We start from the raw sequence: 25,602 nt of genomic DNA on the forward strand, positions 1-25,602 counted from the left end.
CCTAATAACAACAACAAAACTTTGATTACTTTGCTTTGTTCGAGTTTTATTGCGGTCTCGATTGTAATTTTTTATGATACATATTGTTAACTTGCATATTAATATAAGTTTATAAAGTTGAATTGTTGAATTAAAAAAAAATGAGTTACGTGTGTGTGGAAATCGAGCAAAATACAGGTTAATGTGTCAAATTTAGGTGCATGAGTTTCTCTGCTGTACGAGAACGTCTCAGAAATAAATATTAAATTGCATCTATAAGTAGGAATCCACGGAACATTTAAAAGCGGCTTCTAATAAAGCCATTCTGGTGCCGTAGGTAGGTTATGAACACTGAAAATGCTCTTTCATTAATGAGGCATTAGCTTAAAGAAAAAATAAAATAAAATGCGCATTTTAAATTGACAAGCAAATTTTTAGAATTTTAGTAATTTTTTTTCAGTATCGTTACCAGTTCGTTATCAGTTGAATCGTTCTAATACATTTAATAATAATGGCGTTTTATCGGAATAAAAAATACCCGTACCTATTGTTTTTTATTTTCATTAAAAATCAAGTTATTCGAATAATAATAATAATAATATTAATAATAATAATTTTGCATAAAACTAAACTAAAAACTAACTTAAATGTACATGATGACAAGAAAAAAAAAGATAAATGAAAAGATAATAACAATTTGGAGTTGGAGTTGTGTTTGTTTCTGTTCCATAAAATTGCGCAATTAGTCTGGTTTGTTCGTTTGGCCTTTGTTTTTCTTTTGGATTACGTAATGTACTCTTTCTTATACTTCTTTTTGTATTATAAGCATTATAAACATATGATTTACTTTTGTAAGATTTGTTATTTTACTTTGAATTCATCATTCGGAACATCCTGTTTAAGTATAGCTAGCATAAAATCATTGCAATAGATCCGGAAGTCAAAGTTTAATCAAACTTTCTTTAAAAAAAACATTATCGATATGGGAAATTATTTATGCCAATCGTATATAGCATACAAAAAAAAAAAACAAAAGTTTTCTGGATAATACCGGAAAGGAACTTGAAATAAGGTTCGGCGACTGTTTGTCAATGTAGCAGAGCTAAATATACCATAAATATTATTTTTCTTAATGCGAAATAGTTATAAAACATTATTATACTGTAAAACTTAGTGGCCTTAGCCGAATGAATTTTTATTATGAAAAAACTCAAAACAGGACAGAGAGCAGTGAAAAAAATTCTACGTTTCGATCACAATCAAGAATCTAAAATACATACAAATATTACCTTACATTAGGGATATTTTGAATGAATTAAAAAATTGTTTCATATTTCTTCTTTGTACTTGTTTATTTCATTTACGATATCACTAAGGAATGTAAATATTTTTTTAAATTTATATAAAATATTTAATTTATATAACATTTGTATGTATTTTAGATTATTGATAAAGTCCGCATTGTGATCGAAACGTTGAAAAAAAAAATTAAAGGATTTTGAAACATTTACAATATATCTTCGAGAATGTTTTAGAAATACCTTTATCAAAGGATACACAAAATTCAGGATCGATATAAGCAGGCACTCACGCTATATCATTTTATAGCCCTTATGTTGAACCCTCAAAAGCAAAACCGTTTAAAAAAATTAAGTTTTCGGATGAAATAATAAAAAACGTAAATGGAATACAGGACATCACAAAAGGATGAGCCAGAAATTGCGAAGCAGCTAGCAATAATAAAACAGTTCCTGTGCTCAACTGCTCCTTAGTGTCAGTAGAACGAGCTTTCAGCACTTTTGGTTTTGTACACTCAGATATAAGGAGCAGGATGGGGATAGAAAAAGGGGGAAAATTAGTATTTTAAAAACTGCGTCCATATCTAGTTAGTTCAGGATTTTTAGGAAGTTTTAATTGGTGAAAACTATGTGAACAGTCTTCAGTAGTTGAAAGGTATTCAATATTGTGTTTGTGAGTCACGGGAGTCAATTTTTTTCCTGTTTTGAGTCGCACTCTCTGCAACTGCACTGCTCCAAGCTGGGCCACAGACAGACTACACGGAGCGTTGCCGAGTGAGTTTACTGTTTACCGTTTATTTTTTGAAACATCTATCAAAATGCAGATTGCACGAAATAATAATCCATGCAAGAGGTGCGGCAGTGTGGCTAGATCTGGTTTAGTTTGTGTGAAATGTCATACGGTGTCGCACAAATCTTGCGTCAAAAAACTGAAACATGTTAGAAATCTCGATGGTGACAAAATTGACTGTTGCTCCGATATTAAAACAAACGAAAATATCTCTACAAATACAAACGAGGATAAAGACACTCCTCCAGTTCGACCGGACTTTGGTCCGGTCGAACTGGATCTTGAGATTTCACACTTGAAGGAGCTGCTAAAGCAGAAAGATCTAATTATCCAATATCAGGCAACTGCTATCACCGCTTTGCAGGATCAAATTGCTCTCCTCAAGCGAAATGATAGACACACAGTCGACAAAAACAGGCGGTCTAAACCCACATTTGCCGAAGCAGCTGGCGTAAACAACAGCCTACCTGCGAACGACAATCAGTCAGTACGGCAGAAAAATAGAAGTCCCGAATTTGTCACCAAAAGCGATGTCGCGATAGCTGTCCATAGCGCTTTAACTGAAACGAAGTGCTCCGATGTTGGAGAGCGTAATACTTCAAGGGGATTGAGCAGAACTACATCGTCTAAAAAAAGGAAGTCTGTAAATGCAAACTACAGGCTGCCGAGAGACTTGTTAGCTTTCATGTTACGAAACTACATCCGGAGACAGCGACAGAAGATATCCAAGCCTACCTCACTCCAATAGTTAACAACGCTCGTGTGGACAAAGTAAATTCAAAATATCCGGAATATTATGCATCCTTCAAGGTGACCTGTATCTGACTATGACGCCGCAAAAATTTTGGATCCATCCATCTGGCCGTCCGGGATCCTGATTAAACGTTTTTTCTCTTCCTGCGGGGGTACACTCCAACAAGTAGCTGGGACTCCTTGTGGTCGTGGGGCTCTCCAAATATTTGACCCGAACATGCAGGGCCGGCGAGGCAAGATCGATAGATATGTTGTCTCTGTTCCTTATGGATCATGTAAATAGTGAAGACGTTCTAAAAAGTGTAAATCTTGAAAAAATCATCCTGCAGAGTTACTACTGTAGGAAAAGCACCACCAAAGGTGGCTGTGCAATATATGTAAAAAATAATATTAAGTGTGAAGCATTTAGATCTTGATAAATATTGTGTAGATTGGCATGCCGAATTCTGTGGTATTGTGTTGCCTACAGTTGTTATAAGTGTTTATCGTTCTATTTCAAAGGGTGTTTTTAATACCTTTTAATACGAATTTTAGATCAACATGTGTTTCTGTTAAATTTTAGATTCCATCGTCTTTACACTTTATAATTTATGTATTGTACTTTTATAGTGTATGTCTATTTTATGTTATATTTTGTCATATTGCTTTCATGCATAAATTTTTTTTTGTACTTTTTTCTTGTGTACTAGAGACGCTCCATTTGTTGTAAAGACTTTTTATGTAAAAAATGGCTAAATAAATCTATCTATGTCGTATTAAGAAAGAGAGCATTTTCGTCCTATTGCTGTCCTGTAAGTATTTTCCAAAATTTTTGAGGCTTTGGTAAAAGAAAGAATTGTATCGTATTTCATTAAAAATAAAGGTTTTATGGAGAGTCAGTTTGGGTACCTTTCGGACACATCAACAGTGAAATTATATAGCATATTGCATATTGTTGTGGGTAGACTCTTCAGAGGCAGATATAATCTTTAAAATTCAAAAAAAGATTGTTCCAATTTTATGTTGTGCACAAAATAAGGATCACTGTAAGCGACCAGTTAAAAAAATGAATATACCAACTCTCCCTTCAATCTGTCAGATGGAATTTAAAAAAAATATTTTTACGGAACAGTCACTGTTCCTCCAGTTTTGCCCGCTCATTAGAGGTGCATGAAAAAAAATCAACATAAATAGTAAATATGTATTACGTTTATTTCTTTAAAAACATACAAAAAACTATAGAAAAAAATGTGTGACTGAACTTTAATTATTTATTTACAAACTCTAAGATATTAGTCTGACGCATATTTATTGTTTTTTGCTTTAACAAACTTGACTGAAAATGATATATTATGTGAATAATTTTAAGTAATTTAAGTAGGTAATAAAAATAATTTGTAATTTTATTTTAGATTTAAACATAAACCTGTTCGGCCATTTTTCATTCTTACAGCTTGCCCGGGTCTTTCCTTAATTCGTATCAGTTAGTCACTTTCTTATATCTATGAACAGACTTTAAAAGGGTAGGCAAATATTTCGTTCCAAAAAACATGTCCGTTTAAAGAGGAGTGTCCGCTTAATAGAGGTGTCCGTATTGAGAGGTTTCACTGTATAACTATAAAGAATTTTGGATTGTTTGTGTATGCGTAAATTGTTTGTTATATACATTGTATGTTTACTTCCAAAACTCATACTGACAATTTTAAATGTATTGTTTATACATGTTTGAGCAATAAATTATTTATTTATTAATTTGTGTAATGCACAAATTGTATAGAGAATGTTTAAAGTTTAATTTAATATGTTTTTTTTCTTATTTTTTAGGTCACGTAGATAACGAGTCGTACCTGGTCAAAGCTTTGGAAAAGATCGGCCAGAATGCGATTACGAAGGAACACGAAGAAACCATCGGGAATGCTTTCGTGAAATTTTCCGTTGTGACGAAAGAACTTTCGGCACTAATGAAAACGTTGATGCAGAACTTAAACAACATAGTTATGTTTCCTTTAGATAGTTTATTAAAAGGTAAGCCCGTAGAAAATTGCTCTATAATAAGCTCGTTTCAAGCATATTTTTACGTTCAATCGAATTATGTCGGGATAGATTAGCGGCAAAGAAAAATAAATAATGTTTAAATTCTCTTGTCTCACAGCCGCAGCCACATGACAAAAGGAATAATATAAATAAACTACTTGCTTAAATAAACAAATGCCCGAGTGTTTGCACTTCGTGTGTCGTCAACCCCGGTTGCCGGCATACATTTTGCAATTTTTTTTTGTTCTTTCTTCCATCTACGGGAATCGATACAGGAGGAAGTTTGTTAATTAGCAGTAAATTACTGCGAATAAAATTTAGCAACAGTTTCCTGGAAATAATTAGGACGCGAATTATCGCGGACTTTGTTATAACATTTATATGCCGAGATAATATATTCGTTTCTACATCGTTGAACCGCCGGTAGTTTACACTGAGAGAAATCATATCAAAATGTCGGACGTAGGTATTTCCGCCTTTTTTCTCTGCGGTTTGTTTCAGAAAGTAAATATTCCTTGCGGTATATTTTGACGTTAATCTAAACTCGATACCTGAAAAATTTCGTTTAGCTGAAATGAGCTATTTTCATTTTCCAGATTTTAGAATAACTGAAATAACATTAAAACTGAAACTTACCAAACCTTTTTTTTATTCTAAACATAAAGAATTATACTGCGGAAAAAAGTAATTTCTAAATACCCTATCTTTTCTGCCTTTTACTCATTAAACAATAGGAAAAAATGCTTTGTCCTCCACTTTTTAACAATAAAGATGCTTAAAATAACAACCACTATTCGAATACAGTTTTAATGTAACTGATTTGGGCTATTCTGAAGTCCGGAAAGTGGAAATAATATATTTTCACAAAAAAGGTTGTATTTCTGTGTTTTAAAGGCTTCTAATATCCAAAAGTACAATTCTTATTTACGTAAATAATTTCAGCTAAAACGAATGTCGTCTCCGACATTTCTAAGCGGGGTTGTCATTTCAAATGAGTGATTCATTGGCTTTTTGGTTTTGAAATTTTTCAAAAAAAAACAGGAAATTAAGGAATTATGTTGAAAACGTTGTTCATCAATCTCCATACAATTATACAGTTACAAAATTGTCGCTATGATTACAATTATTTAGATCACCTTCGACTGAGTGGGTCAGTAATATGTGTATGTGTGATGAGCGATTTTCCAAATTGTTTGTGAAGTTGGTGAATTTTGACGTTAATCTAAACTCGATACCTGAAAAATTTCGTTTAGCTGAAATGAGCTATTTTCATTTTCCAGATTTTAGAATAACTGAAATAACATTAAAACTGAAACTTACCAAACCTTTTTTTTATTCTAAACATAAAGAATTATACTGCGGAAAAAAGTAATTTCTAAATACCCTATCTTTTCTGCCTTTTACTCATTAAACAATAGGAAAAAATGCTTTGTCCTCCACTTTTTAACAATAAAGATGCTTAAAATAACAACCACTATTCGAATACAGTTTTAATGTAACTGATTTGGGCTATTCTGAAGTCCGGAAAGTGGAAATAATATATTTTCACAAAAAAGGTTGTATTTCTGTGTTTTAAAGGCTTCTAATATCCAAAAGTACAATTCTTATTTACGTAAATAATTTCAGCTAAAACGAATGTCGTCTCCGACATTTCTAAGCGGGGTTGTCATTTCAAATGAGTGGTTCATTGGCTTTTTGGTTTTGAAATTTTTCAAAAAAAAACAGGAAATTAAGGAATTATGTTGAAAACGTTGTTCATCAATCTCCATACAATTATACAGTTACAAAATTGTCGCTATGATTACAATTATTTAGATCACCTTCGACTGAGTGGGTCAGTAATATGTGTATGTGTGTATGTGTGCTATGCCAATACTTATCTTTAAAATTTGCATCTACTGAAGAGTGTTAAGAGCTAGAAATCAAAATTAAATATATATTAATTGGAATTTCGAACTTTTATATATAAAAGTAACATTGTTTAAAAATAACCATTAAGTAGAAAATTGAGATATATTTCAAGATCTTAATAATAACCAAATTTTGATAACCTTACAAGAAAAGACCGAAAAATAAAATGGAAGTTCACGAGATCATTTTTATTATTCATTTATTTGGTTACTTTCCATTTCACTGCGCGCTTATTTTTTAAATAATGGGGTAAAATAGCGGGTAAGTTTTGGAAAAGCAGCACATATGTGGCACTAGCATCGTCCGATAAAGTTCATTTTCTTTTCTGTGTTCGTCAATCCTGCTTCGATCGGTTTCTTGGCTTCAACGCGTTAGGACGTCGTTTAGAATTTTCGGTGATTTTTTTTTAAGGGGATCTGAGGGGCGTGAAGGGTGACCTCAAAAGGCCTTTCGACAAGGCATGGAAAGATTACGAGAGCAAGTACGCTAAAATCGAGAAGGAAAAGAAACAACAGGCCAAGGATGCCGGGTTAATTCGATCGGAGATCACGGCCGCTGAAATTGCCGACGAGATGGAAAAGGAAAGGAGACTGTTTCAGCTCCAGATGTGCGAGGTAAAATTCTTATCGTCAAATTATCGCACCAGGTCAATAACGATGTCAATTCGTCGATATATCGCCAACAATGTCGTTGTTTGGTCGCCGCCATTTTTTTTTTGGGGGGGATTTTTTTTTAAAAGATTGTTAGAAAATATTTCTTCTATCCAGACGGTTTATTTAAAACTCCCAATTTCTAACAATTATGATATAATAAATTCTGTCGCAATTTTCGTTTATTTAACTCAACTAACTCACCTAACAATAGCTCAGGAGAGAATGCAATCCATTATTTGTTTGACCGTGGCCAATCGTTGTTGTTGGCTTTCTTCATTTTAATTATTTAGTCCCTGTTATTATTAATATTAGTAGATATTACAAAACAATATCTTCAGTACTTAAGCAACGCCTGTCCATGACTTTCCCCAAATAAACAATCACCCTAGTTCCACTAACACCGTAGTCGCAAGGACCTGTAAACCAAAATAAACATCAGTAAACAGAAAATAATCATCAAATAATAAATACTATCCACTCTAAATAGAAACTCTCTGCTCTATAACTACAATACAAAATACAGATATATATATATATATATATATATATATATATATATATATATATATATATATATATATATATATATATATATATATATATATATATATATATAGAACAAAGTCTTTAATTAAAAGAATGAAAGAGTCAAATCAATTCCGGTATCTCGTCTCTGTTCACTTGTGCAATGGTGTCAAAGGCATTTGCGAGATCTAGAAATATGCATAAAGAAAGTTTACCTTTGTTCAGACTTCCATAAATTTTTGACGTTAGTTTTAGTTTTAATACTTTTTCAAAAACTTTGCCCTGTAGTTTGCCATCTGTTTTTTGTTGCCGCTTTCAAATATTGGAGCTACAACAGAGAGTTTAAAGTGAGATGGACAAGTGCCAACTGTTAAAATATGGATAATCAGATTAGATAATGATAATACTATTTCTTCATTGACATGTTTAATAATGTCTGGTGTTATTCCATCAATCCCAACGGTCTTTCCTGACTTAAGCTCTTTAATTATTTCCGGTACTTCGTTTGTAGTGGTATTGCGTATAACAAAGTGTTTTGACGGTTTATAACTTGTCGGTTTAGGACTTTGCGGTTTATTAATTTTTCCTGCTAATTCCTTCCCTATAGAGAAGAGAGAAGAGTGGACTATTAGTTAAAAATATGCACATGCGAGAGAGAGTACGACTTGTCAACAATGGACTATAGCCCAAGTCATATTGAGAATGCAGGGTGGGTAACATCGGCAATGTATTTCAAATGGGAGATTACTCATACAAAGATCATAATATGTTTGAAATTTTTTTCTATAATAGATAATAAAACCTGAATAGATAGGAAAATAGATACCGTTTATTGACCGTTTATTTGTAAAGTTGAACAACAACAAATCTTAAAATATTTGACACAGAGTACAAAATATATACAGCAGGAATTATACACTAAAAAATAATAAGTAAATGAAATAGATAAAGATACAGTAACAATGACAGCATGCCAATAATAAGTGAAAATGTAATAGTATAACAATAAATTGAACTGAGGTGGCTTCTACTTGATGAAAATCCATTTAACCAAATAACTAAGAAATGAAGGTTCAGATTTTCTCGAAATTATATATTTTCACATGACAATTGTTTCGACAACACATATATATTTTCAAACCAGCTGCTACTATATACACCAAAAAATGCTAATAGAACCTTAATTAATGTTATTGTGAGAAATTAAGTTTAATAATGGAGACTTATTTAAATCTAATTGAGCGTTAAGCAATACATTTGAATGTCTCATTTTGTTAATCTCCATGGCTTCCAATAAATTTAATGTTCTCCTTTTTGTGGCTTTATGTAAAATATCAAAATTGTCGCCAAAAATGTGTTTTTCTGTGTTTATGTGTGTAATTAGAATCTGGACCATTGTTTTTATATGCTCTTTTATGTTCGTTGATGCGTTTCTTGAAGGATCTACCTGTTTGTCCAATATAAATTTTAGGACGTGTGAAAATATATAATTTCGTGAAAATCTAAACTTCTAGTTCTTATTTATTTTGTTATAACAATAAAAACATTAATATTAATGGGTTATGGGACAAAAATTCTTCAGTTGAATGAAAACCGTAGCTGGAAAAACAACTTCTACTAGACAGTTTGAATTTTCTAACAGAGAATTTCTTAACATTAACTTTATACAGACGGTTGTACTTCAGTTTAAGCTTACGTTTTATTGGATTAGTTTAATGAGGTAATTATGACTGAAGCAAGTTCGTCACAATGGCTTATAATACCCCCCAAATATGAAATTTTTCATTTATTTTCTTTCTCAATTTTTAACATGAACAAAGAAGCGGAACAGAATAATAGCTAATTTAAAAATCCTTTCCCAAGAAAAACAAATTGTTCATAACGATTTTTTTTAAACCATTCCCCCCACTTTAATTGCAATTTATAAAATTATTCAAGTTGATAAGGGTTTGCCAAATTTTTCTTTACGTACCACCGTAGCTTAACCCTATCGGGATGGTACGGAAACAAGTAAGCGATATGTGGGAATGTTCTTTTGTTAATAGATGAAGCATGATGATGAAGAGAATTTGAATAATTATGTTAAATATGTCATAGAAAAAAACGAAAAGGATATGTGGTCCGCTAATAATCCCCAAGAAAGACAGCGTAGATGAATTTATTATTAGAGTAAATTTTATCGACCAAGAATAAAAATGTCACTGATGTACAGTAAAGTCAAAATTTTTAGATAAAATTTAGACACAAGCGGTTAAATTTGTTTGGGACCGGATCAGATTGTTACTGAATGATACTGGCAACGGTGCGCTCTGTAAAACTCTGCATTGTACCCTCAGTATGACTTGGACCCTATAGTCTTTAACACGTTAATTTCATAGTTAATATTGCTAGACGGTTTGTTCATATTTCCACCCCGTCATAATGATTCTCTTTGTTTTCTATTTTTTTCCCAATTTTCCGTGTTTATATTTTTCAGTTCCGTCGTGTGGTTAATTTTAATTAACCTAATCTCTCTTGTAGGAGTGAAGTTGTCGTGATTAAGAGGGGCGCCGCCAGATATTGCCCGGTAGTGTATTAAGTCGCTATTGTCTTTTTATTATTATCCAGATATATTCATTATTATGTGTTAATTATTAATTATTTCCGTATTAATTATCATGGAAGTGTTAAGCTGCCGAAGTCTGGCACACTTGTGTGCTGTGCTTTATTTTACGTTTTCGATCGATATGAATGCAATCTGCTCCAGGATTTTCCAATTTCGTTGTTCCTCTTCATCGTTTAGTTGACTTTGGCTAACCATGTCCTCGTCAAGCAAACAATTTTTTGTTCTGCGAACTCTTTTATTTTGACTCTCGTCCAGTCTTGAAATTGCGATTAAATATCGATTTTGTTCAGTTTCTGTTTATAACGCAATCTAATATTATACATAATTGACATACCCATTTGTTTCCAGTACCTAATAAAGTACAATGAAATAAAAACCAAGAAAGGAATCGACCTTCTTCAGAGCTTAGTAGAGTACTATCACGCCCAAACCAAGTAAGTGTCCCTGCTATAAGATATGATGTGTGACGATAATAATTTTGTAATTTACCGTTGTGCAGTTATTTTCAAGACGGACTCAAGACCATAGAGCATTTCGGCAATTACGTGGCGGACCTTAGCGTTAAGTTGCAGAAAATTCGGCAGGCACACGACGATGAGAAGCGAAAACTGACAGACCTCAGGAACCTCATCAAATCGACTCCCAGTATCGAAAAAGAGACCGGTTCACAAATTGATAAAGGTGCGGCAGGGTACTCCTTGCATCAACTGCAGGGAGACAAGCACCACGGGGTCACTAGAACGGGCCACTTACTGAAAAAATCGGAGGGCAAAATGAGGCGGGTGTGGCAGAAGAGAAAGTGCAGGGTTCAGGCTGAAGGGTACCTGGAAATATGCCACGCCGACGAAAGTAAAGCGCCTACAAGGGTCAATTTGCTCACTTGCCAAATCAAAATGGTTCCTGACGACAAAAGGGGTTTCGATTTGATTTCGTGTAAGTTTGAAACGCTCGCGGTAGGTTATTTGTACCGACTTCTTCCATCCCGCAGATAATCGAACCTATCATTTCCAAGCCGAGGACGATGCGGACCAAAGGGCCTGGATGTCAGTATTAATAAATTGTAAGGAAATGGCGTTGATGAAAGCGTTCGACGATAGCAGCAAAACGGACGGTGATAAAGTGAACCACAGTTTCATGGAACTGCAACAGGCCATAATAAAATATATACAGAAAATACCGGGAAACGATAGATGTTGCGATTGCAATTCACAAAACGGTCCGATATAGGCTTAATTTTTTCGCGATTTCAATTTAATTCATTTGATTTCGTTTCAGACGCCACATGGTTATCGACCAATTTCGGAATTATCGTGTGTATAGAGTGTTCGGGTATTCACAGGGATTTAGGCGTTCATATATCTCGGATACAATCGTTAACGTTAGATAATGTCGGCACTAGTCAGTTGGTCCTCGCTAGATTTATGACCAACCATAATTTCAATGACATCATGGAAGCTCAGTTGTCATCAAACGATAAACTCGAGCCGTCCAGTTCGATGTAAGCACTAAATTTTCTGAGTAACAGTTTTTTACGATAAGAAAATGTTTCTAGGGACGAGAGACTTAATTTTATAAGGGCCAAGTACGTGGAAAAGCGATTCGCTATGAGGACGTGCGAATCGGAAAGGGAGAAACTCTACGAATTAGAAGAGGCCGTTAATAGGGGCGATCTAGCGTTACTGCTTCAGGTATTCGCCGAAAACGCCGATCTCAGCGCTAGTCTTCCATCATCCGTAAGCGTATTTTTTTTTCTATCTCTGGTATTTTTTTACCAAAAGAAGGCTAGTTTCAGACAGGGCGTTTTGATCTCTGAAGTAGAGTGGTCAACTTTTTACAGATGAAATATTGTATTTATAATATTATAGGTGAAAATCATATGGTATACTAGCAGAAAATATATTCCCACAATCATAGAAGTAGTAGAAATAATATTTCTTTGCATAATAAATTAATTTTTTGCTGTACACAAATTTTGATTTATCATAAATTTGTTTTTGTTAATTTTTAAGCTTGGCCTGTTTCTTTGATCTCGCCATCGAACAATTTTGAATACTCTTGTAGACAAAATGAGGAGAGTCCTTCATTTTAAAATTTGCAAAATTCATGGCATCGCGTTCTAGAATAACTGTTCGTCCATATTAAGTTTAAAATTTGCCTCTAAACCTATACTTTGCAAATTAATTTTTTGTCGTAGAAAAATTTTGATTCATCATAAGTTTGTTTTTATGAATTTTTAAACTTGTCCTGTTTCTTTCATCTCGCCATCGAACAATTTTTTCTATACTCTTGTAGACAAAATGAGCAGAGTCCTTTATTTTAAAATGTGCAAAATTCATTGTATTACATTGTAGGATAACTGTTCGTCCATATTAAGTTTAAAATTTGCCTCTAAACCAATACTGTCCGTAATAGAGACACATTTGCTAAAAAGAAGCTCAAGCAGTCAGCAATGCAATGAAAGTTCAGTGCTCAGATTTCCAAAATAAGATTTTAGTTGTAACAATAATAATAATAGTAATTTGCATACTATCTAGTTTGTACCATTGTCAGTGATTTGATTTTTTTCCTTTTTTAGAGTACATTTCTATTATTCTATTATACAGGGTGTCCCAACAACGGGTGTCCCGTAACCTAAAAAAGTTTTTTTTTCTTATGGAACCTCCCCTTATATTTCTTTATATTTGGATCTCTCTGTTGATTCTAAACATATTTTGAGTCAGACATGCCTGGACTAAACCTAATAGTATTTTTCAATATCTGCCATTTTCTAAAGGAGTCTTTTGAAAATGTACGGGTTTTGATTTTTTTGACAGATATGTCGCCGAGACTTAATGTTTAAGAGCGAAGAAATTTCAAAAGGTTATATATATGTTATTCCTAACATCAAATACTTCCATTCAATGTAAATTAGTAGAATATTATTAGGTGTAACCATAGCCGTGCGTCATACAAAATATGTATTGAATTAACGTCATTTATGGCTAATATTGCTAACGGTTTCCAAGGTATCGGCCAACCGACAAGCCATCGGGACGATAAATCGAATTTTTCGGGTTTTGTTGTAGAAAATCGGCGAAACGGCTCTACACAGAGCGATAATCAATGAATCCGGTCGCACGCTTCACGTCGTCGATTTTTTAATTCAGAACATGTCGAATTCCGCATTAGACAAAGTGACCAATCAGCCGTCGATACCGGAAATGAGCGGCTGCAATACCGCTTTGCACTTGTGCGCCCTCTACGACAAAGTCGAGTGCATGAAACTGTTATTGCGAAGCGGAGCGGACGCGAACATTCGCAACTCCCAAAACAAGACCCCGATGGATATCGCGCAGGAGTTGGGCAACCACAGCTGTCAGGAATTGGTAAGTAAAGAAACCGGAAACAAAAATGTTATTTGATAAAGTTACCAAAAATCCCAACTAAAAAATTTAGAAAATTAAACTAAGAATTTTTGCTGCTCTGTTTTACAGGGGGGTCTGTATGTGTGCATGTGATAGAGTGTCGGTTATTAAATCGTAGTAGGTGAATTAAGAAATATTTTACAAACACTGTATTTTCGCATCATATTTTCTTTCTAATTCATAATAATTCAGTTGTTTTACCTGGAGTTTTGAAAATTGCAACTTTAAAAATTTTAATATAACCCTCTGCATTTTTCCGTATTTAAATTATAATAATAATAATATAAATTAATTAATATAATAATATATAATAATTATAATGATAATAATAATTATACTATAAATACATATTTTTGAGTTTATTATTATTATATATTATTAATTTATATTTAATTATATTTAAAAAAATAAAATAAAATGAAATGTGGCAAAAATTAGTTTGTATTAAAAATGTAAGTAAAAAGATTTCCTTATTCGTAAGATTTTTGGTATGTTTTTTTAGACACTCGCTCCGCTGCGCTCCGCTCGTGACTAAACTGTTGAATATAATGTTTTTATATATAATTAATTTGTTTTGGTAAAAGAAAATTAAAATTGAAATAAAAATTTTTTTGTACTAATGAAGTTTTAAATACATATTTTTGAGTTTATTATTTTTATATATTATTAATTTATATTTAATTATATTTAAAAAAAATAAATAAAATGAAATGTCGCAAAAATTATTTTGTATTAAAAATGTAAGTAAAAAGATTTCCTTTTTCGTAAGATGTAATTTCAGCTTTTTATGGACTTATAAAATGCATAAGAAGCATATTTCTTTTTTGAAAATTTTCTTTCATTTTGTGCGTGTGTTTTTATTACATATTATTTCTTTTGGTCATTCATGGTATTACACATAAGTTACACATCTCTTACCTCATTTGCCCCTTTCTGTATCTTTAATGCTTTAAAAGTTATATAATAACATTGAAAAAGTGAGTCGCCACTCATTATACTATATAAACTTTTACTTTTGGACGAATGTTTTCTGCTAATAACTGCATTATGTAAAAGTCGATGGAAAAAGAAGTTGATGATTTAAAATAAATTAAACAGATTGTTAGACAATTATTTAAAAAAAATAAATCATTAATAAATAAGTGGTTGATATCGTTTGCTTTGCTTGGTTTGTCCTCATTTTCATTGAATCTGATTTAGATATTTGGTTTTTTAATGCTAGTTTTTCATATTCAATAGCAAATAATGATTATTTAACTTTTGATTTAATTGTAATGATTAAATAAGATTTTTATTGCTTTTTAACTTTTTCGCTGGATTCGGGGTGATTTTGCTAACGTGGTAAATTTCAACAAAATGTCTAAATCAGTTTACATGAAAATGAGGAAAACCCGTTTTTCATATAAACTTTTTTCTTAAAATTATGAAACACCCTGTATAATATAAAACTATAACAACATAATTTTGGTCCATAGCATACGGTATGCTATAATTGTGAACCATAAAATACTAAATTCATGCAACATTATTATCGCGTACCATAATTTTGATTCGTTAAAATGTTGCGTGCCACTTTTTATGTCGTGGCAAATTGATTTTAATAAACCGTTGGCTTTTCGCTGCGGAAACTGATCGTGGCATTAACTTGTAGTAAAAAAAATGTTTTTCAATTTTATTAATTGGCTATAAGTTACTAATTGGTACGTCGATAAACGTTGCAGTTACAAAATGCGGCCAATAGACTCAAAAGTTTCTTCGATAACATCAACATCGATTGGAATTTATCTCACGATGACGGTTCCACCGATTTCTCCGATGACGAAACAATTATCGACGATAGGGTAACATTTGACAGTGTAACCTTTGGTATATTCTAACTAATGACTTGTGTTTTTTCAAGAACGGATCTTTGACACCCGAGAAGAAAAATCGATCCCGGCCTCCGAGTTACTCCGGTAAGTTATTATCAACGCCAAATATATTTTATTTTATCTTATGATATATATACAGCGCCTAACGTTCACGGAAGTTTAAAGAAAAGGGCAGCCCCTTTACCGCCACCGTCTAGCTCGGGTCAGTACCAATATGGTACTCTTCCGAGCAGCCATAGCAGGACTCCTTCTGATCCTATCGCTGCAGGATATCATACCTTAAGTCATACACATAAACGCTCACCGAGTAGCGATTCTAGCTCGGGTCGATCTGTGATACCCATTGGTGAGTTTTCAATTATTTTGTTTTGGCTTTCTATATTTCTTTTCTATGGAAAATGTTACCTGCTACGCAAAACATGGGGAAGTCAATGAATTCGATTTTTCTAAATTGCCGAGAACCTTTAAGAGGGATCTGGAAGCATATATGGCTGCCTGGGTAGAGGACGCCTTTGTGCTGCAATTTTTATAGGCCTTCGATACAGGAAGTCATATAAGTTATTATTAAACAAAGTAGAATCGATTGGTGTCAGATCTATGAAAGAGCTGCTTCCATAACAGAAAACAATCAGTTACAATACCTCAGGGAATAGTCTTAGGTCCCAGTATGTTCAAAATCTACCTAAATGATTTACTTACAATGATTACTACTGGCGCACATGTCATTTGGTTTGACGAACACGAACACAAAAAACTTTGTATGTACCCTTAACATTACCAAGTAACAATATTGAGGTTTACCCGACACAGAGATCTGAATTGTGGCAAATAGAAATAAATAACAGTGTCAGATATCTTGCCATACTATTGGACAGCCATCTGAAATGGTTCAACACTAACCATTCAGAAAAGAACCGTTCAGAAAAGAGTCCTGAAAGTTATATTTCAAATTGACCGACAGTATCCCTCAGATCAGAGATTTAAGTATTGCATGGTATTAAATATTCGGCAACTATATTATTAATTAACTACGATTCATATGCGGAAAAACTCATTATTCAACAACCACATATCTTATGATCACTTCACTAGAGACAAAACGTAAGAAAACTTAACAGAACCATTTATAAAGAAAACAGCTATCATTTCTGTATGTTGGAAATAAATTATATAACATAATTCCTGCTGGAATGAAAAAATATTATAACATGTAAAGGATAGGGCTATAAATTGTCTAATTGTTTAGTGGAAAATTGCCCCACAGTCATTAACTAAGTTTAAAGCTATGGCTGAAAGCAACTTCAATTAATGCAATCCATTATTTTGGTTCCTTCTTTTGGTAGGCTAGGCTTATATATTTTACTTTGTTTAGGTTATTTGTAAAATAAATAACACTTAAGGTAGCAGACGAGTTCCGTAACTCAAGATTAATTAAGTGTTAATGAATTCTATCACTATGATGTCTTTATTTTCTTGTTTATCCCAAATTCAAATTTAAATTTAATATGCTATTAAACTAGAGCGTCCTGTGCTCAGTGGAATCTATCGTTATGTTGAGGTAAAAGCTGTTATCTTAAGGACAATAAACAATTTATTATTAATATTATTATTATTACCTGAATATAGTAATATATATATATATATATATATATATATATATATATATATATATATATATATATATATATATATATATATATATATATATATATATATATATATATATATATGTATATGTATATATATATATATATAATGTATTAACATCCTTGTAGGAGACAATTTCATACTAACAAATACAAACTATAACTGTTCAACTGTGACAAAACTTTATATTTAATTAATGTGGTAAACTGTAAGCAACTAAGGCACTGATTGTTGTTGTTGGGGTTACTAGGCGAAATGCAGTAGGACTTGGCAACGCAGGGTATTTCAATAATGAGGCGCATAGTTTATGTAAACACTGAAATAGAAAGTAGATCACATTGCTGGATAGAAACCATTTACATTAAAAATTTTAGAAACTTTTTTTGTGTTTTGTCAATCTCGTAAACTAATTGTCGTAAAGACTTGGGGTGAAATGTATATAAATTTACTGTTAGAACACCAACATCACATTTAAAATGTCAATCATAATTAATAACTTTCCAAATCACTCTATGGCAACATTTAATCATATTGAATGATTATTAATTGTATTTATATTTTAAATATAACGTTTAGGTTTACTGAAAACATTCCCGAAGGTTTTTTTTGTTTGTATGGTCCACCTACATTATTTCGAGTTTTTATTTTTTTTACTGATATTATAGGTTCGGAAAAAGATATTAAAATGCGGTTTTCATTAGCGTGTTAGGTTTTCTTGCAATAAAAGTGATACCGTTTACAGTGGTGTCACAAAACGCCCTCCGGCGGCCATACTAGTAGTCTAAATCAATCGGCAATCTGCTCACGATGAGAGCCTGAAAAGAGCTCTTTTTAACAAGTCCAAGTTTGGCATCGACAGTGTCATTGAAAATGTTTGAACACTCCTTATCATTTTCCGCCAAAACCCATTTAACGAAAAAGAATCGAATTTGTCCCAGCTTCACAACAGTGACCATACTAGATATGTGTGTAATATGAGATTTTTTCTCAAAAAACGAGGTTTAAAATTCAAGAATCAGATTGCGCCCCCTGGCGGCAATTCTAGACACTTGAACAATTCCTTTTCTAGGTATGGCCGAGTGTCCTATTTAATCACAGAATACTAGGGTTAAGAAGTGCAAATTTCGTATAAAAACGTGGAAAATCTAAAACATCGCAACCATAGCGGCTCCATTTAAATACTTAATCTGCATATATTATACTTGTTATTATTAAAAATAATCTTTATATTGAATTGTAAGTTAATCTATATATTATACTTTAAATTTTATTTTTAATTCGAATTAAACATAATTTCTATTTGGAAGTGTTCAGATTACATAATTATGTTTTATTACACATTGGTAAAAAAGGTAAATCAATATAGAAACATACATTTTTAAATGCTTTTATTATCGAATAACAAAACAAGAATGATCCACGTCAAATAATAATAGACTTTAGAATATCATAGCCAATAAATTTATTACAAGGAATACAAATGGCAAGATGCAAAATTAATAAGGCATAATAATGTATTTAAAATGCAAAAGTAACTATCAGAAATATAAGCTTCATTGGTGATAGCAACAAAAACTAAGTAAAGGCTAAGAAAGGGAAATATTAATTTTATGCAAACCCAATATGCAAAAAAATACAACTGAAAGGTGAACCAAATATTTTCTAAAGTTTTTAAAAAATTTTAGGTACAGTGAATTAAATCAGATAAATATTCATTCTATACATATGCAAAAAAAAAGTTCTTATGATATACAAAGCTGATTTGTTGTGCTTTTCTTCTGCCTTTAACAAATTTGAAAGTAAGATGCGTCATACGTGTATCTACTATAGAAATATGAAGATTGTGATAATTACAATGTTTAAATTACTGTATTTGTTTACATTTTTCCTTAATTTTACTATCCAAAAGAATTTCATAATCGTTAATATCTACCTATCATGAAAATAAAGGCATAGTTCAATCAAATCAAATATTTTACGCTGTTATCGTTAAACGGTCAGCGTCATAAGCAGCAGCAAACTGATCAGTACCTTCAAACAACCGATAAACATTTTCTTCAAATGTTGTTTACCTCAATAAGTATTTCAACTATGTGGTGAAATACAATTATGAAATTTAAAGTAAAATAAAGGCCGGCAATAATCTAGAAGTTCATATTTTAGAAACAAACTTTTCAAACATCCCCAAGCAATTAAATCAGGAAACTAGCTCTTTCACACTCAATATTATATATATTCCACCACCTACCTACCAACCAACCTACCTGTTTTTGAAATGTCTCCAATTTCAGAAAGCAAAGAGTTTCTGTAATCCTTAAGGTAATTAATATGCAAAGTAACCCTACAATCTATGCCTAAAATTGTGTAATCTTTTAAAAAAAGTCGATTATTTATTTATTTTCATTTGCAGGAAATAAACTAGTCATATCGGATTGTAAAAATGCTGACAAATTAGCTATGTTAAGAAGGCCCCAGAATCCACCGCCGCCGGCGCCCAATCCGGCCCTGAGTCGTCTTTCGAATGGACGATCGAACGAAAGTATATCATCGATGGCCTCCGACGTTGAAATATCCCCGGGTGTCCACAACCCCATACCTCCGCCCAGAAGGGTGAGCACTCGCCTAATACTGCCGGCTTTTCTTTGTCTTGCCATGCTTCCTAGTCTCCAGTTATTGTTTTATTATTGTCTTGTCGTTTCTTTTTCTAAATAGGATTAATTATTATGAAACGTACTTGGTTTGCAGAGACGGCAATGTCGTTTGGATAGTTATGCTGGCGAGAATGATTCTAGTCTGGTAAATGTGCGTTTTTTGTTGACCTGTTTATAATATGATTTGCATGCCCCCCACCACCGGTGTGGTTTTTAACTGGTGTTGTTTTGTTTTGAATAAATTGTTGGCATGCGCATGGTTTTTGTCTTTCAATTATTTTTTTGGTTGTGACATATTTAATTGTTATTCAACCCCAAAAACATGCTAAATACATGCGCAAGCGTCTAATAATGAGTAGGGAAAAAAGAAATAATCGTCTCAATAGAAGACAGGTAAGTTCTAATAAAAGGTAACCATGTATACCATGGATAAAGGTATGGTTACTTTTTACAAATTATTTTCACAGGATCCCAAAACACACATGGTAGTAAAACAACCAGTTTAAATGATCAATTTTTGATTCTAAATAAAAGCTGAGCATTGAGTTTCTCTTACGATTAGTGTTTCTTTTTTAATTTTGTGCAGGTAAGAAAGAAATAGATAAAAAGTTTACCATACGGCGACGCATGTAGCTCTTTTATGATTGCGACTAAAATTTGAAATGACAAATAAAATTAGGTTTTGTATTTGTGCCGACATGTTATATTACTTTCGTTTGTTTATATTAACACCAAATTTTATTGGTTGTTTTTTCAGTTTTTGGCAGTAGTTGCTTTGTTACTGCGTGCCACAAAAACATCCTATTTTATATATCATATTATTTTATATAATATATTACCTTTGGGATGACACCACCTATTATTGGCGCGTGTACGTTTTTTGAAAATAATAAATATAATATAATATGAATAAATGAATGTCGCTCCAAAGCAGATCGACTAAATATAATAAAATTATTTATATTAACTGCAGTTTTAAAAATACATGGTTTACCTTTAATTTAATCAAGTAAGTTGCCTCAACTACTAAACCATCTAGCAATTGTATCGATTGGAACGAAAAATTCTATTTATTTGGAATATAATATTCTTTTGTTCCCAAAATATGTTTTTTAGCATATCGGTATTTCACAATATTAAAGCTTACCAAGCATATTTAATAATAGTAATAATAATAAAATTACTTGACATATATACAATTACCATTGAAGAGGGGGGTATGGAGCCTTTTTCAAACAGAACCTAACATGGGGTGTTAGTGTGAATGATTTTAATTTGATTATCTTTCGCTTTAGCTGCACTTCTCTTTTTAATCACCCACCCTGCATTTCCTGCGGCCATCATTTGTCGTTTCCTCATCATCACCTCCAAACCTGAAACACCCTGCTTCCTGTAATCTAGTCATACTCGTCAGGCGTAACGAGAAAAACAATCTTTCAGGCCTCAGATTCTCCTCCACAAAGGATATCATCTAGTCCAGTTTCAAACAGTTCGTTGTGTTCTCCTCGTTCAATGCCGACCGGGCGTCTTTCGTATACTTCAAACGGGGGTGGGAACCTGCGCAGATGTAAAGCGCTGTACGATTGCGCAGCCGATAACGACGACGAGCTTTCGTTTCAGGAGGGCGAAATTATTATCGTTATAAACGAGCATACCGACGACGATAATTGGATGGAGGGTATGGTCGAAAATGAGCCAGAACGGACTGGAATGTTTCCGATAAGTTTTGTCCACATGTTACCAGATTAGTTAGATAGAACCGGAATCGGTGCACTTGTATTGAATGTATTATAAACAAATGTTAGATGTATATTTTTGATGTGAAATTATAAGTGGACCGTGGTAGTACATTCTCGCACTAGGTTCAACAAATGCATTGCCAAAGGATTGGTTGTTCAGAAGACTGAAGCGGAGTAGGTACAACCGGTGTTTTTGTTAAGTCTAGTTTGAGATAGAATAATTCTAATGTGGCTAAATGTACTGAAATATAATGTAGCACATTGTTTGATATAAATATTTAAATAAGCGGCGAACAGAAATTTTCGAAAGTGTGGCTCCCAAAAAAAAAAAATTCGTCGGATCGTTTCTGCTATCGTGGGCTCCAAAGCTTAGATGTCATTCATCATTTCCATTAAATATTGCGATTCATCTCTAAAAGCCTAATATATACATAAGAAAATATTTTCGGTTTTATCAGAATTTACAGGGCGTTATTTTAACATGGCAATAAATATTTACCTATATTAAATAATTTCATTCCATCATATATTCATTCCACAACTAGAACCTTTACCATTTTGAACTTCAACTGAAGTTTATAAACCATTTTACAAATTTTACAATCTACTCTCTCAAAACACCCGAGTTTCCTTTTTAATGCTTGCTGAAGATTTGTATGCATATATTTGGCATTCTAGATTAAAACTCGTATTATTTTTGGTTGCAACGGTCCCATTTAAATTAAAAATAATAAAATCTAAAAATTATTTACCGTAAATTATAACAATTTATGTGTACATAAGTATTTTTGTAGAAAGTTTAATTTAATTTATAACTATGTAATATATTTTTTAAAACCAAAGATAGTAACTTATCTACTTATAACTCATTGAAATTAAAAAAAAAGGCTAGAATGAACTATTAGAAGGTAAATTTGCCGGTGTTAAAAGTTTTTTAGGTAAGTGTTTGGAAACAAAACTATGAAAAAGTAATTATGAATTTAAATGGTAGCATATTTTTGAAGCATTGGACTGAAATGGCTCATTGCGTTAATATTGGAAAAAGCGATATTATTTTCATCCCATTGTATCCATAAAAGATAAAATTAACTTATCTTAAACTATTAACGTAGAATTAATTTATTTTTTATATGTCCATTTCATTTCTAAAAATTTCCGCAAATATATTTCCAAAAAAAAACAGGTATAATATTAAACTGTACCATTTGTAAGTCCTGATATGTATGAAAATCCATGTTTCGTCTGGCCTTTAAGCGATCTGCAAAAAAAAATGCAGTCGAAAAACTGTTCTGGCTTTTGGTGTACCTAAACTAATTTTTGGTTAATTAAAAATGTTTATGAAATACTCAATAAAATGTCATTCATTTCACAATTTTTTGTTTATTTTCCCATCTCGAAACGCACTTTTTTTGTTGTCCACCTGGTATAATTTGATAGTCTAGCTTTGTATTTTTTAAAATTTACCTGGTAATCTCATTAGGGACTGAGAAACTGCAAAAAAGTAGATAGATAGAGCTCTATGGCTTTGGTCAATAAAAGCACTTCCTTTTTCTATATCGAAAACAATTATTAATTTATTAAATTATAAGAGGGGAAGTAGAAAAGATTAAATTGTTTGACATTAAGCGTCATTATTTTGAAATTTTAAACGGGTGCAATCGTTCTGTTAAATTACAATTTAAATTTATGATGTATATTTCGTCAATTGCATCATAACAAGACCATTCTCAACAATCACTGGTGCGCTTATTGCAAATTGTGTTTGGGTGGACAGTTAATTTGCGATTATTAGGAAGAATGAAAGGCTCCTGGTTTTCATATTTGAATGAACATATCACAGGTTTCTGTAATCACATTTCTTATAATTTTGAAAACCGTTGACAGGTGGCGCTGGGTGTATTAGACCGAAAGGTCGTGGAAACAGAAGGCGGAATGAACTCAACACACTTTGTATAGAACACAACTAACTTCTCAATTAACAGTTTTTTTTTAATATCGTGGTCACTATGCCTTCCGTTCTTAAATATTAAAAACAAAAAAAACTGCTCTTGGTGCTCCTGGAATACCTATATAACAGTTCAACATAAAATTTTGATCGTTTTTCAAAAGAAAAGCGATTTCATAATTTTATTGATCTCCTTCTCAATTCCGAATTGTTAATTCATGTCACAATCACCTGATTCATGTTTAAAAACTATATATTTTATTAAAAATTTGGAAGAATAAGAAGAAGAACTAGCTTAAACTACCGTTTGTTAACATCTACTAATGAAAAGTCACTTCGTGTAAGTGAACAGAATTAGTGTCATGTTAGAAAAAACCCTGCATGTTAATACTTCCTCATTGGACTTTATTTTCCATATTATCTACTGTCATTCCAAGCAATATATTTCTTGGTACACAATTTTGAGGTATTTATCAGTACCAATCTGAAATTGTCACACCAATTAGTGCGAATTTATAGACGGTAAGTTCGAAATATTTGTTTCCTACATTTGTCAGGCAAGGTTAATTTATTTTTAATTGTAACATTATTAACTTAACAAATAGCTACGACTTAATTGGGATACGGTGTCCCCAGTTGTAAACCGAAATTCCTAGCTTTAAAATTGAAAGCTTTCCACCTTGCTATATATAATCTAAAATAATTTATAATAAGCTACGTCACATAAAAATCTATTCGCTATTTGATAATAGGAAAATAATATTTGAACAACTGCTTTTCAATAATCTCACTATAAAATAATGATTTATTCCAGTCCAAAAACTCCGAAAAATCAACTTTTCTTCACTGAGAGATTGGCCAACAAATATTTTGTCCATTGTCTATATTTTCGCATTTCTATACTGGTACTACACATCATTTATAACTTGCCGGTCCTGTAAATCACAGTAGAAGAGTAAAATAAACACCTACATACTCACCTGGCTGCTTCCAACATTTTACGTTTTAATATGTTTCCTGACGAAAGACCTCGATAAAAAAATCCAATACTCAACCCAATGAAGCCGTTTCAAAATTCATTCGACCTATATAAAATAATTTTAATGAAAAGCTGAGTAAAAAGCTTGCAATTATCTTTTTTTTTTTGTAGAAATTCTAGCAGTAAAAGTAATCCGGTGTTCCACATTAAAATAACAATATAGGGCATTAATAGGCTTCATATAGTTAGGTATATTTAAACATATTTTCATGTAGATTTAAATAAAGCCCGCAATAAAGACCTGGACTGTATACACAAAGCTGTGGGTATGCTCAGGCAAGTTATAATACACCACAGTACATAAAGATTTAGTAAAGTATTACAGTCCCAGTCCAAGTCACGTAAAAGATATTGAAATTGTAATTAGATTTTGTTCAGTACATTATTATGTCGTTACGTGAAATTTTCTTAATTGTTATTGTTTTCTATAAGTATATAACCATTTTTCTAAACAACAAAAAACTTAGATATTATACCACTATAATACAAAAATACATTCACCCGTACATAATTATTTAAATACTTGTTTAGAAATACCTATTGAATTGGATCCGTGCCATTTATTAATTTAAGCGAATCCTATCACAAAGGTCCATGGAATTTTTATTATGCGCAGTCAGTCATCTATATCAAAGGTCAACATAAATTTGTTTCTTAATTTTTAAATACGTTCGTTGATGCTCGTATACTATTATAATGTTTTCGGTTAGTACGTACGGCAACATGGCATAAAACACTCTTCTGTCAGATATAATTGTTGTAAGCGATTTTAATTAGAG

The 25,602-nt window shown here is 32.1% G+C and overlaps 1 protein-coding gene across 1 annotated transcript in view; it reads left to right on the top strand.

Annotated features, from left to right (window-relative positions):
- Positions 1 to 23,203, top strand: part of LOC132708715 (arfGAP with SH3 domain, ANK repeat and PH domain-containing protein) — a 37,622-nt gene extending 14,419 nt beyond the window's left edge. The window contains exons 3-16 of the mRNA XM_060681243.1: positions 4,624 to 4,824; positions 7,156 to 7,358; positions 10,876 to 10,961; positions 11,027 to 11,460; positions 11,516 to 11,743; positions 11,803 to 12,025; positions 12,080 to 12,260; positions 13,593 to 13,892; positions 15,653 to 15,772; positions 15,832 to 15,886; positions 15,942 to 16,148; positions 19,860 to 20,059; positions 20,195 to 20,245; positions 21,541 to 23,203. Of these exons, the coding sequence (XP_060537226.1) occupies positions 4,624 to 4,824; positions 7,156 to 7,358; positions 10,876 to 10,961; positions 11,027 to 11,460; positions 11,516 to 11,743; positions 11,803 to 12,025; positions 12,080 to 12,260; positions 13,593 to 13,892; positions 15,653 to 15,772; positions 15,832 to 15,886; positions 15,942 to 16,148; positions 19,860 to 20,059; positions 20,195 to 20,245; positions 21,541 to 21,849 (2,798 nt within the window). The 3' untranslated portion in view covers positions 21,850 to 23,203. The remainder of the gene's footprint in view (positions 1 to 4,623; positions 4,825 to 7,155; positions 7,359 to 10,875; positions 10,962 to 11,026; positions 11,461 to 11,515; positions 11,744 to 11,802; positions 12,026 to 12,079; positions 12,261 to 13,592; positions 13,893 to 15,652; positions 15,773 to 15,831; positions 15,887 to 15,941; positions 16,149 to 19,859; positions 20,060 to 20,194; positions 20,246 to 21,540) is intronic.
- Positions 23,204 to 25,602: the final 2,399 nt, after the last annotated feature.

Source organism: Cylas formicarius, unplaced genomic scaffold (assembly GCF_029955315.1).
Source record: "Cylas formicarius isolate icCylForm1 unplaced genomic scaffold, icCylForm1.1 PGA_scaffold_12__32_contigs__length_19106922, whole genome shotgun sequence".
Taxonomy (NCBI): Eukaryota; Metazoa; Arthropoda; class Insecta; order Coleoptera; family Brentidae; genus Cylas; species Cylas formicarius.